We start from the raw sequence: 15,044 nt of genomic DNA on the forward strand, positions 1-15,044 counted from the left end.
CTATCAACCGAGACAGTTCGCGTAACTCATGATTAATACTAGTCATACGTCTTAAATAAGAAAATCCTCAACCAGATTGTTTGGTGGCAACCGAGTTGGTTCACATAACTTAAATAGACGACGAAGTTGCTATGAGAATCCTGGAATCTAGACCAGATCGGTGGACTCAGTTCCAGTCCTGACCAAGTCAGAATAAGGAAACCCATTCATACAGGGTGAATAATCCTACCCTGTAAAGTTGCCTGGCATTAACAAAGGTACACAATGGTTACACTTCCACCAGTTTGGTAAGTCCTTGGCATCAGAAGATCATTATTTGTTAGGCGTGGCTCTATCATGAAAACTGAGAGTTGCTTGGATACTGGACATTTAAATTGCTGTACCGTGTTAGGCTGAATGAGGGTTTTCTTCAAAACCGAGATTCTTGAAAACTCTTGCGGTACCTCTTGAGAACGTCATTTCAATGGTATCCGATCCAATCTGTAGTAACTGTTGAGTCAAGTCAAGATGTGCCCCTTGGGGAACTAAAAAGTCCAGTCCCAGAAGAACACCATCTTGGATTGGGCCCACTACTACAGGAATCGAATAGGTTTTAGACCCTAGTTGTAACTGGGGGGGTTGTGTTACAAATGAGGACATATGTAAGTCCCTGTCGGCAGTTCTCAACTTGATGTCCTGCTTCTTCTCAGGCTTCTGTGAGAGTTTATCGTAAAAAGTGTCCGAAATAATGGTAACCTCAGCCGCCATATCCACCACTGCAGTTGTGTGCTGGTCTTGGATTTGGACTGGTACCAGAAACATGGATTCACTTTTTAATTGCCTAACTGATTTCTGGAATTGACAGATTGTCGTCATCTAAGTTACTGGTTGACCCGAGAGCTGTAGGCTGAGTGTGGGCCGTCGGAGAGGATGGATGATGTCCAGTGGGTGGCGACAATGGAGGGGGTGGTGACAAAGGAAGTTCAGGCTAATGTGATGGGGGATGGCCTTCTTCACATTGGATCGAGGTTAGGCCTATGTGCTCGATCCCGAAGTGTTTAAAGACTCCTTAGGATCTTGTCTGGCTTTTCTGTCTCTCCCCTACTTTTCTTGAGCACTGAATGTGACTTTCTTCTCTCCACAACCACCTTCATTGTATTTGTTCTGACAATCCCTCTGGAAATGACCTGTTTTCCCACACTTGAAGCACTCCCCCGATCTAGTTGGTGATGATGAGGGGCTTCTAAATCGTCGACTCACGATAGCCATCAGCTTTTTGATATCTTCTGACATCTCCTCAACCCGAGCTTCCAGGCGGGTCAAACGTTCCACCACACTTGACCTTACAGGTTGTGATGGAGTTTGCTGCTTATCCTGTGAAGGGGTATAATTTGACCGAGGTGTCATTTGGGCAACCATGTATTCTTCCTTAGACTCATTGGCCAAGTGCAATTGCCTAACATCACGTCGAATGACTGGTCTACCATAGACTGCCTGGGTATGCTGGAAGTACTTTTGGACTGCGTCCATAGCTGCTTCCAGTGTTCTAAGTCCCAGGTTGGAAACATAGTGGGCAGCTTCTTTGTTTGCGCATCCTTGGCAGAATCTCCGCACCACTTGTTGTTCCACAAAGTCCTCTGGTAGATCTGTAAAGGCAGCAATTGCTACTTGGAGTACACGCTCCGCCCATTCTTCCAATGACTCTTCTGAGCCCTGACGAAGATTCGGAAACTGCAGTTGGGCAGTCTCAGCTGGAGACCGTTTCCCAAACCGCCTTTCGAGTTTCTTTACCATTCCTTGGAAGGAGATGAATTCATCTCTCTCTAGTAATAAGGCGAAGAAGTCGGCTGCTTTCCCTGCAAGGCAGTAACACAGCTTGTCAAGTTTCTCCTCCTCATTCCAGGCCTGAGATCGGGCGAAGCGTTGAAATTTCATGTAGAAGGAGGACCATCTTGCACTACCATCATATGATAACATCCGTGGTAGTGGAGCTGTTGGTTTTTCAACAACTGCTTTACGTCTCCTCTGAATGAGCTGTGGACGTACCTCATCTGAGTCGCTATCCGAAGAGTTACCTAATGGCTCTCTCCAGGCGGCTGGTTGATGGTGAGGAGCCCTCCTGATTCTTTCTGTCCTATCATTACACATCCCTTGCCTATCTCTGTGGGCATGTGCCAGATCTTCTTTATAAAATCCAGATTGATCCCATAGTGGCTGGAGTTCCCTGCAATTGGCTGGTATGCGGGCCCCAGGATGTGTAGCATCCACCCGGCATTGGTTAGGATACCGTACAGAATGATAATCCTTAGGGTCTTGTTCTTCATGCATCTGGGACCAACGAGGACGGGAACATTGACGGCTACCAAATGAATGGCCATACGTATCCACATATTCTGGGTAATCCCTTTGGGCATGATTAACCCTAGGGTACCCCTCGGCATATGTGGACAAACCATGTTCTGTCCCATCGTTCTGTCTTATGTCCTCTCTAGGCCCAACAGGGGTGCTTGAGGTTGGAGGCCAAATGGGGACACCCCCATTCTGCTTGAGCAGAAGTGGATCCTCCTCCTCTGAGTCTAGGTATCCCCTGTACTGCAATGCCTTCTCTCCCGGACTGTCATCTTGAGCAGGCCTGGGATAACGAGACCTGGATGGAGTGGCCCGTTGGGTGGATGGGGTTTCACGTGTATCATTCCCCTGGGCCGAGTTACTTAGGATTGGTTGAGGGGCCATAGATTTAGTTTGGCCTGTCCTCCTCCGTTCCCTATGCCCAGGGGTTAGAGCTTGTCTCTGGTGGACATTCCCCTCATCACCTTGGAGGACCCGAGGGTCAATCTCCTCAGTATTGGGCTTTGTCCTAGAACTCCGCCGTAACACTTCCGTACCCTGTACCTCAGAATGAGGGTTAGGCATGGGTGCCTTAGCAAGATGGCTGGATCCAGGATCCTTAGGGCCACTGGCTTCCAGGTTGGCAAGAACCTCAGAGAAAACCTCCATCTCCCTGCTTAGATCGTGAGAGGCCGCCTGCCACCGGTCATAGAGAGCACTCTGACTCGGTGGAATAAGTCCTCTATGCCTGGCCTGCAAGTTGATCTCCGCTTGTTCCAGTTGTTTTAGGTTTGAGTTGATAGCATCCATATCAGGGCTAGGAACTGCTTGATGGAACATTTTAGCTTGCGACAACCTACTCGAGGTACTTTCCGTAGCTGGAGTAAATTGTCCAAATGCGGATTTAGATGTTTTGGTTTTGGATGGTGCAGCTTGACTGGAAGCAGGTTGCCCCACCATCCCGGGAGACCAAGAGCCTGCAGTTTGAGTACCAGTGGCAAAGGAGATGGTGCTTAGAGCCTGTTCAGGGTTTCTGATAGAGGGGAGATTACGAAAATCCTCCTCCGTCAGTACACCTAAGGTTTCTCTGAGCTGAAGAATCTTCCGGGCCAGTTTCATCCCTATTCCCGGAATAAGCCTGAGTTCTTCCTCAGAGCACAGATTGATATAAACTGGTGGCATGATTGGATTATCTGAAATAATCCAAAAACCCGTCTTAAATAATTAATTAGAAAGTACAAGTTATAAAAACCCCATGTTTGGAACGAATACAATTGGGAAAGGAACAAAAGTGTCCGGGCCTTCCCTAAAGTATTCTTGCTCTTGTACTACAACCTAAGGTAAGACGAAGCTGACCTTTCGGTACCTACATGGTAGCTGTATAACATTAAACTAACCTAAGTAAAGACATGTCAATATTATGGATATGACAAATCATGTACATGTCAAAGGATAGATGAATGGAAGTTGCAACCTGCATGGCGGATTACACCTGGGCTAGAGAGACCATGGCGGCAGAGAAAACCCAAGATATACCATCAACCCTACCCCCCACCAGTAGAGAACTGATACCAACCCAAACAACATTGTGCTACATGTTGCTAATAGGGTGAGGCACTGGCAGCCGACTGCGAAGCCCATATCGTCTGAAGAAGGATAGAGCGCCAGTTGATCGTGAAGAATGCTCCACGTTGCCGAATATACTGACTGCTGACCAGTAGAATGATGCCGTTCGTATGAAGGACAGAGCATAAAAGTGGACGCATATTGTCAGCAACCGGACTTACAGGCTTCACAAACCAGAACCAAGTGAACGATGTCGTCCCCCAGAGGACCGACTACTCAGCTGCTAAGCATTAGCTACCCTTACCTAACACTACCAGACTTACAGATGAAAACACAACACTGCAGGCAAGATAACTGAACTGTACCAGCAGTGAACAAAGCAGATGGCATACCCCAAAATAATCTGTACGGTCAGCGGGTGTCTCAAACTGAAATGAAACCCGGCCATACTAGGGTGAAATACTTGCACCATCTAACGTTTGACCTATGCTAATATAACACAATCACATTTCATGCATGGCATAAACATGACCATAAAAATGACAAATAAATAAATATTCTCAACAATTGCAAAAGCTACCACACTTACCAAATGGATATAAATAATAAACAAATGCAATAAACACACCATGCAGGTCTAGGTGACAGTTGACCGCTGTCAGTCAGTCTTATCAAGAGTGAGTGAGTGCAGAAGTGTCAACCTAACACCTTGTAAAAATAATTGAAAAACCTAATATACATAAATATAACCCCAGGCTTAGGTGACAGTTGACTGCTGTCAGTCATGCGAATGACTGAGTGCAGAAGTGTCATCCTAAAACCTTGTATAAACAATAATGCACAGTGAAAACATACCTGCAAACCCTTGCATTAATGGAAAGACCTGCAGAATACTTACCCACTATTTAATGTGCATTAATGTGAATACATAATTTATATACATATAATTAAAGTATAAGTGGATAAATGATGATAACACTACACATATATAAATATGCTGACAGAATTTATATTAAAAACAAAACACGCAAAGCCATGGGAGTTGTTACAGCGCTACCATGCACCCAGTGACAGTGATTGACAGCTAGGTACAAGCAACACTGCAATCAACCACCATGAAATTTACACGCAATACGCCGGGTGAAAAGCATGCAGCTTCCAGCGGTTGACATGATCAAAACACATGGATAGTGGATACATAAACACCCTTTGATATTACTGTGCATTTAACATTACGAGTTTTTTATGGCCGAAAAGTGATAAATATAAAAACTAAAGAGAATTGGGGTATTACTCTAATAGCCAATGAAAAAGCTCTAAACGTTCCATACTGCGAATTTTGCTCTATATAAGGACATCACGTGACCCATTCATCAGTCCTTTCCCATTGTCGTGTGACATATTTACTTTTGTCACCAATATCACAAATAGGCTACATCCTGTTCACAGCGCCATTGTTGTGAAAGCCTAGTGATAGGGAAAGGTGCTTACCTTACAGCGTAAGCTTGATGAAGGGGAGATCGAGATCGTGTTAGCTTCTGTGGGTTCTGTCCGTTCAGTCTGCTGTCTTGTCTAAATCTGTCCGTGGTCACCTGTCAGATTTGGCGGGTAAGTTGATCACGTGCTTCGATCACACCCGGAAACATACGAGCAGCATCGGGTGGCCAATCCGATGTAACCCAATGTACGAGTGTGGAAGCACCAATCACTACATTGGTGTACCAGTGGTGTTACATATAATAACCGTGTAATTTGAGAGCATGTCTACTCATATCGACGTGTCATCAGCACAGGGTATGGCTATTTGATAGACTGAATAATCCAGGATGTATAGAAGCATGAATGAACCTCTACGGAAGAGCAACAAAACATTCTGCGAACTTGCAGGAAGCGGGACGTACCGCGTTGTTTCTGTCTTGCGCCGTCAGTAGTCCCGAGGACAAAGCCCGGGGTGAGATGCACGTACCGCTGCATTGCCCCACACGTCCAGGTGGGCTGGGTGTAGGGCCTGTCTCTGTAGTAGGGGTGGGGTCTGTCCACCCTCAAGTCCGCCTCGGAGAACGTCAGCTTGTCATTTCTGTCCCCCATCTGCCAGCTGCTGGGGACAAGAATGGCAGCAGCGCGCATGTGCAGACCTGTAGCAGCATAGAGGCTGTCTGACGCTTCCTGGATAAGGATCTGAAAAATTATATATTAAATTATCGACACTGTAACAATTAAGTTTAACTGTTGTACCAGTAGTCGTGCAATATTTCTACATCAGATACTAACCTGGTGTGTGATATATGTGAGCGTGTGGTGTGTGAGATATCTGCCATGGTGTGTAAGGCACATTTCACATAGATATATCCAGTGTGTAAGGCACATGTCATGTGAGATATCCGACCGGTGTAAGGCACATGTCACATAGATATATCCAGTGTGTAAGGCACATTTCATATAGATATATCCAGTGTGTAAGGCACATTTCATATAGATATATCCAGTGTGTAAGGCACATGTCATGTAGATATATCCAGTGTGCAAGGCACATTTCATATAGATATATCCAGTGTGTAAGGCACATGTCATGTAGATATATCCAGTGTGCAAGGCACATTTCATATAGATATATCCAGTGTGTAAGGCACATTTCATATAGATATATCCAGTGTGTAAGGCACATGTCACATAGATATATCAAGTGTGCAAGGCACATGTCATGTAGATATATCCAGTGTGTACGGCACATGTCACATAGATATATCCAGTGTGTAGGGCACATGTCACATAGATATATCCATTGTGTAAGGCACATGTCACATATATATATATATCCAGTGTGTAAGGCACATGTTACATGGATATATCCAGTGTGTAAGGCACATTTCATATAGATATATCCAGTGTGTAAGGCACATTTCATATAGATATATCCAGTGTGTAAGGCACATGTCATGTAGATATATCCAGTGTGCAAGGCACATTTCATATAGATATATCCAGTGTGTAAGGCACATGTCATGTAGATATATCCAGTGTGCAAGGCACATTTCATATAGATATATCCAGTGTGTAAGGCACATTTCATATAGATATATCCAGTGTGTAAGGCACATGTCACATAGATATATCAAGTGTGCAAGGCACATGTCATGTAGATATATCCAGTGTGTACGGCACATGTCACATAGATATATCCAGTGTGTAGGGCACATGTCACATAGATATATCCATTGTGTAAGGCACATGTCACATATATATATATATATCCAGTGTGTAAGGCACATGTTACATGGATATATCCAGTGTGTAAGGCACATGTCACATAGATATATCCAGTGTGTAGGGCACCTGTCATGTAGATATATCCAGTGTGTAAGGCACATGTCACATGTATATATCCGGTGTGCAATCCACATGTCACATAGATATATCCAGTGTGTAAGGCACATGTCACATACATATATCCAGTGTGTAGGGCACATGTCATGTAGATATATCCAGTGTGTAAGGCACATGTCACATAGATATATCCAGTCTGTAAGGCACATGTCATGTAGATATATCCAGTGTGTAAGGCACATGTCACATAGATATATCTAGTGTGTAAGGCACATGTCACATAGATATATCCAGTCTGTAGGGCACATGTCATGTAGATATATCCAGTGTGTAAGGCACATGTCACATAGATATATCCAGTGTGTAAAGCACATGTCACATATATATATCCGGTGCGTAAGGCACATGTCAAATACATTAATCCAGTGTGTAAGGCACATGTCACATAGATATATCCAGTGTGTAAGGCACATGTCATGTGAGATATCCGACCGGTGTAAGGCACATGTCACATAGATATATCCAGTGTGTAAGGCACATTTCATATAGATATATCCAGTGTGTAAGGCACATTTCACATAGATATATCCAGTGTGTAAGGCACATGTCATGTAGATATATCCAGTGTGCAAGGCACATTTCATATAGATATATCCAGTGTGTAAGGCACATGTCATGTAGATATATCCAGTGTGCAAGGCACATTTCATATAGATATATCCAGTGTGTAAGGCACATTTCATATAGATATATCCAGTGTGTAAGGCACATGTCACATAGATATATCAAGTGTGCAAGGCACATGTCATGTAGATATATCCAGTGTGTACGGCACATGTCACATAGATATATCCAGTGTGTAGGGCACATGTCACATAGATATATCCATTGTGTAAGGCACATGTCACATATATATATATATCCAGTGTGTAAGGCACATGTTACATGGATATATCCAGTGTGTAAGGCACATGTCACATAGATATATCCAGTGTGTAGGGCACCTGTCATGTAGATATATCCAGTGTGTAAGGCACATGTCACATGTATATATCCGGTGTGCAATCCACATGTCACATAGATATATCCAGTGTGTAAGGCACATGTCACATACATATATCCAGTGTGTAGGGCACATGTCATGTAGATATATCCAGTGTGTAAGGCACATGTCACATAGATATATCCAGTCTGTAAGGCACATGTCATGTAGATATATCCAGTGTGTAAGGCACATGTCACATAGATATATCAAGTGTGTAAGGCACATGTCACATAGATATATCCAGTCTGTAGGGCACATGTCATGTAGATATATCCAGTGTGTAAGGCACATGTCACATAGATATATCCAGTTTGCAAGGCACATGTCACATATATATATCCGGTGCGTAAGGCACATGTCAAATACATAAATCCAGTGTGTAAGGCACATGTCATATAGATATATCCAGTGTGTAAGGCACATGTCACATAGATATATCCAGTGTGCGAGGCACATGTCATGTAGATATATCCGGTGTGTAAGGCACATGTCATGTAAATATATCCAGTGTGCAAGGCACATGTCACATAGATATATCCAGTGTGTAAGGCACATGCCACATAGATATATCCAGTGTGAAAGCCACATGTCAGATAGATATATCCAGTGTGTAAGGCACATGTCATATATATATATCCAGTGTGTAAGGCACATGTCATATAGATATATCCAGTGTGTAGGGCACATGTCACATAGATATATCCAGTGTGTAAGGCACATGTCATGTAGATATATCCAGTGTGTTAGACACATGTCACATAGATATATCAAGTGTGCAAGGCACATGTCACATAGATATATCAAGTGTGTAAGGCACATGTCACATAGATATATCCAGTGTGTAAGGCACATGTTACATAGATATATCCAGTGTGTAAGGCACATGTTACATAGATATATCCAGTGTGTAAGGCACATATCATATATATATATATATATATATATATATATATATATATATATATATATATATATATATATATATATATATATATATATATCCAGTGTGTAAGGCACATGTCACATAGATATATCCAGTGTGTAAGGCACATATCATATATATATATATATCCAGTGTGTAAGGCACATGTCACATAGATATATCCAGTGTGTAAGGCACATATTGTATATATATATATCCAGTGTGTAAGGCACATGTCACATAGATATATCCAGTGTGTAAGGCACATGTCACATAGATATATCCAGTGTGCAAGGCACATGTCACATAGATATATCCAGTGTGCGAGGCACATGTCATGTAGATATATCCAGTGTGTAAGGCACATTTCATGGAGATATATCCAGTGTGTAAGGCACATGTCACATGTATATATCCGGTGTGCAATCCACATGTCACATAGATATATCCAGTGTGTAAGGCACATGTCACATAGATATATCCAGTGTGTAAGGCACATATTATATATATATATATCCAGTGTGTAAGGCACATGTCACATAGATATATCCAGTGTGCGAGGCACATGTCATGTAGATATATCCAGTGTGTAAGGCACATTTCATGGAGATATATCCAGTGTGTAAGGCACATGTCACATAGATATATCCAGTGTGTAAGGCACATGTCACATAGATATATCCAGTGTGTAAGGCACATATCATGTAGATATATCCAGTGTGTAAGGCACATTTCACATAGATATATCCAGTGTGTAAGGCACATTTCATATATATATATATATCCAGTGTGTAAGGCACCTGTCACATAGATATATCCAGTGTGTAAGGCACATATTATATATATATATATCCAGTGTGTAAGGCACATGTCACATAGATATATCCAGTGTGCGAGGCACATGTCATGTAGATATATCCAGTGTGCGAGGCACATGTCATGTAGATATATCCAGTGTGTAAGGCACATTTCATGGAGATATATCCAGTGTGTAAGGCACATGTCACATAGATATATCCAGTGTGTAAGGCACATGTCACATAGATATATCCAGTGTGTAAGGCACATTTCATGGAGATATATCCAGTGTGCAAGGCACATGTCACATAGATGTATCCAGTGTGTAAGGCACATGTCACATAGATATATCCAGTGTGTAAGGCACATATCATGTAGATATATCCAGTGTGTAAGGCACATTTCATGGAGATATATCCAGTATGTGAGGCACATGTCACATAGATATATCCAGTGTGTAAGGCACATTTCATGGAGATATATCCAGTGTGTAAGGCACATGTCACATAGATATATCCAGTGTGTAAGGCACATGTCACATAGATATATCCAGTGTGTAAGGCACATGTCATGTAGATATATATAGGTTCATGTCAAGGTAATACAAACAAAATCATGTGTAAGGTAGGGAATGTGTCATGTCATGTGTCAAATAAGGTCCCCTGTGAGGTAGATTCTGTGTAAGGCACATAACATGTGAAGTGCGTGTAGTGTAAATGTTCTGAATGGTGTGTGGTACAACCTACCCACCCACAAGACTCCGTGACAGACAACCAGTCCTTTGGGGTAAATATTATACTTCAATAATGTTATCGAATATTAGCAGGGTACAGTTAACTCGGTACAGAGATAGCATATACAAAACATGAAGGTATTCGTTATCCTGCTACTGAGTCATCCCCTAAACCGGCTCAGTACACGCATCGCAGCACACATGCCCTTGAAATGTATTAGAACTTAGCAAAAGCTCAACAGTGACTACGTATTGTGTTACACAAGGTAGAGCTGGGACGGGTAACTCGGGTACTCGGATTGTTCCTGAGTAGGACCCGGATACCCACAGGACTACCCGGACCCGTGCTTAGTCACGAGATATATTGTTTAATTGCAAAAATAATCTAGAAATTCCACGGTTACACTCTATGTGACTAACGTTCACATATCCTTCTGACTATGCAAGCATTCCTTCTGACTTTATATGTTTAAATGGAGATAAAACTTCAGTCAACTTCAGTGAATGCATGACCAGATGGTTTTACACGAGTATCTAAATATATCTGCGAAGGCTACGGTCAAACTGTTCCCAATCCGACTTTTGGACCTATCTCTCGACACCTCAGGAGAGTGTTTAAACAAGGATCGAGATGTTTATAAATTACACATACGTAGTTAATTATCTGCGGGCAGTGTCGCGGGTTTTTTCTGCTATAATACCAGGAAATACAATCGCTGTTGTTAAACATTAGTTCTTGTAGTTGATTCTGAGCCAGGAATACATTTGCTATTCTGAACGTGCATTTTAGAAAGTAAAACTGACGCAACTCTACGCCATTTTGCAAAATTACATAGACAATATAATATCAACCATAACATGTAGGCCAATGGCTTAAGTCAGAGAAAAAACCTCGAATATTTTGATTTGGGAAATAGAATCAACAGATTCTCATGACTTATCCATAACGGAATACGTTTTCTTTGTCAACAAGTTTGTTTGTTTGCTGTTTTATTCTAGTTATATGACTGCGGTCTATAAATAAGCGAATTGCATTATGAATACAAAGGAGTGAGTTAGTGAGTGAGTTGGGTTTAACGCCGCAGTTAATGATGGGAGGAAAGCGCGAAGTGATGCAGATCTCAGACGATTACCACTTCGGTGAAACCCACAAAGACGGGTAGTTTGCTGTCAAACCTAGAAAACATAATCAGCGCGAACGGGGATTCGATCCCAGACAATGTTTCTGGCGCGCCAAAGGGACATAACTCTGCACATCGAGCAGCGGCAGCTTAGACGACTAGGACACGCGTGAACCCTGATTGATGCAAGAGTGATTTGATCTAACGTTTCGCTATTTTAAGATATTCATACAAAATGTTATGTTTAGAAAATAAATCAAGAATTCAGGTAGAAAAGTCTTAACACAACATGTAGCAATAAAACTAACAATCCGCAGAGGTCAAGGTAACCTACCTGCAGGTTTTCAACCAAATCCACAGACTTGGGAACATTCTTGTTGATTGCGAAGGTAATGTCTTCATAGCCTCCGTTTTTTAGCGACAGTTTCGTTGCCATAGCCACGGACAACAAAAACAGACAAACAATGGATTCGGTGAGGAGAATAACCATCACAGTCATGGCTGAATGAAGATCGGTTATGCAGTATGAACTGTAGAGTCACAGGGGTGTAGTGTTGATATTGACGTCTCCACTGTACAATGTAACTAGCTTGCGTTGTCACTGTCGTGGATCGCGCTCTGTCTCCATTTCCGTGCTGGATCACACCCCGAAAACACTTCACGCTGACGTGTTGTTAGCTAAAAATAGCCTTTGGGACTTCCGAATTCCCGGGAATCGAAAGTGTCTGACAGATTAGTTGCATGTTTGAAGGTATATCTTCTAAACATGGGAATAAACGAAAACTTGGTATAGTGATCTCCTTTAGAAGCTAATGTGAAAAATACTTATAATTTCACAATGTTGTGAAATCGAGACGTTATATAATATATCATTGTGAAAATCATATCACCTAGAGTTACCTCCCTTAGACCAGTCAAACATTTTTCATCGAAGTCGCAGTCATAAGTAAATAAGATGCCAATATTGATAATTAGACTGTTTTATTTCATTTGATGGTAAATAATTAAAAAAGTAAATTGTGACTCGACGTGTGTATGTAATCGACTGTATACTAACTGTACAGTGCCGCATTTTGGATATTTGCTACACAATGTTGATGTAAAGCAGATTGTGGCAAGGCTTGTGTACGTGATCCCAACTCTAATCTGCACCAAGATAGAATGCTTACATTTCATGGTTTTCCTTCATCTCTATATTAACGTACGTTTCAACATCAAGATTATCAATTAGGGTCGAAAAGTGTGAGTGAGTGAGTGAATTGGTTTTAACGCCGTTTTTAACAGTGTTCCAGTAATTTCACGGCGTGCCAGCTTAATGTGGGAGGAATGCCCGAAGTGATGCAGGTCTTAGACGTTTACCACTTCGGCGAAACCCAAGAACACGGGTATGGTGCTGACAAACCTAGAAACATTATCGGGGCGAACCGGGATTCGAACCCACAATCATAGGTTTCTTGCGTTCCCAAGGGACGCAACTCTGAACAGCGAACCGCGGCGACTTAGTAAACTGTCCAATTTCCGTTCAGCTGTGAAAATCGAAAATGAACGTTTGATATAATATCCAGGAATTTATTGTACGAATGGCTTTTCAAATGAAATCTGCTTCACTGAAGAAAGTATATTTTGAATTGCTTTGTTGTAAAATGTAAAACTTTAGTGGGTCAGTTTCATCTTGCATTCTAACTTAATGAATACAAAAACATATTTAAGAAACTATCTAGATCTAAACCTGTGTAGACAGATTTTCTTTTGTTCGTAAATTTGCAATATTAGTATCCCGTTCCATTAAGGCCGAGGCTGCACATAATAAGATACATTGTTTTGTTTCAAAATTAAAGTGACAGCTTTGTCTTATGACTTGAAATAGGTCAATGGTAAGAAGAAAAAAATAATTATGCTGGTATTTATGCGATATTCGATCAAAGGCTCTCTCGTTATCCAAATTATTCATGTACTCTTTAATTGTAATTTATATTCTGCCCTAAGACAAAAATACCTTGTTAATCTTCCTATGCCTACTCATTACAGTAATTCTCATGTAATAAATATTCTTAGTAATTATAATGAGCAAACATTATTTCTAGTTTGTTAATTCTTATATTATGCTCACAAAATAATTAATGATAAATTTTGTGCCCTGTAAATGGCATGCTCACATGTCTGTATTTTGGGCCATTGGCATTTTACTGAATAAACATGTCTGTCTGTCTGTCGTTATCCAAAAGTGCTGTGTAGATACACGATGCCTTGTAAACATAACCCTGTACGCATTCACTGAGGGTAAATACCGTTTTGACAGTCACGTGCACGTGCTCCTTCCTGGAGCCAAATTGCAACATATCGGGAACATTACATTGTCAAGCATTTCGGAAGATCAACGTTTGTAAACTTTCCAGACTTTTCTCACAAAGTTTACTAACACAAGATATTAGCTTAACACCTCTAAAATTGACAGGGTTGATTAATCGTTTTGACCCTTAAAAAGATATAATTACCCCTTGTCTACAGGCTGCAGGTGTGTACTGAAGTCTCAGAATAGCATTAAGTAATAGTGGTAACCTCCTACCAGAAGCTCAGCGCCAAGCATCACTTGTTCATTATTGATATCGTCAGGGCCAGGCGATCAACTCCGATCTTCTCCTTACGTAATTTTCTCACAGACTTATAAAACGTATTCACAATAGTTTCACAAGTTCTTTCTAAGTCCAACACAACTTGTTTGAATGAGACGGCTTTGACTGTCTGTGACGACGTCGGGTATCTCGCTTTGCTTGCTTGTATGATGATATAGCATGCCGCAGTTCATCCTGAATACCCCACTGAGACACAGAACAGTCAAACAGTCCTTGTTTTAGCCCCTTAATGCCGAGCGCCAGGCAGAGTAACAACAAGTAACATATCTTAACGACTTTGGGTATGACGCGGCCAGAGGATCAAATCCTGGGCCTTTCGCTCTCAGGGCGGACGCTCTACCAAAAGAAACGGTCCAAACGTGGGTATGCAATCCTTACTCTATACTTACTGCACAGTGGCCTTAGTTGGAGTGAGTGAGTGAGTATGGTTTTACGCTGGTTTTAGCAGTATTCCAGCGATATCAGGGCAGGGGACGCCAGACATAAGCTTCATACATTCTACCCATGTCGGGAATTGAACCCGGGTCTTCGGCGTGACGCTTTAACCACCGACCACCCCGCGTGAGTTTTCTTAATGTTTTATGGGCAGTGGTGT

The 15,044-nt window shown here is 41.8% G+C and overlaps 2 protein-coding genes across 2 annotated transcripts in view; both read right to left on the reverse strand.

Annotated features, from left to right (window-relative positions):
• Window positions 1–12,465, reverse strand: part of LOC139475992 (calcium-activated chloride channel regulator 1-like) — a 28,165-nt gene extending 15,700 nt beyond the window's left edge. The window contains exons 1-2 of the mRNA XM_071259219.1: window positions 12,151–12,465; window positions 5,775–6,051 (exon numbers count right to left, since the gene is read on the reverse strand). Coding sequence (XP_071115320.1) covers window positions 5,775–6,051; window positions 12,151–12,315 — 442 coding nt within the window. The 5' untranslated portion in view covers window positions 12,316–12,465. The remainder of the gene's footprint in view (window positions 1–5,774; window positions 6,052–12,150) is intronic.
• On the reverse strand, window positions 1,066–3,147 carry LOC139463573 (uncharacterized). The gene has a single exon (XM_071244847.1). The coding sequence runs from the start codon at window positions 3,145–3,147 to the stop codon at window positions 1,081–1,083; it is 2,067 nt and encodes a 688-aa protein (XP_071100948.1). The 3' UTR covers window positions 1,066–1,080.
• Window positions 12,466–15,044: the final 2,579 nt, after the last annotated feature.

This window comes from Haliotis cracherodii, unplaced genomic scaffold (assembly GCF_022045235.1).
Source record: "Haliotis cracherodii isolate W230 unplaced genomic scaffold, xgHalCrac1.p SCAF_1, whole genome shotgun sequence".
NCBI classification, from domain to species: domain Eukaryota; kingdom Metazoa; phylum Mollusca; class Gastropoda; order Lepetellida; family Haliotidae; genus Haliotis; species Haliotis cracherodii.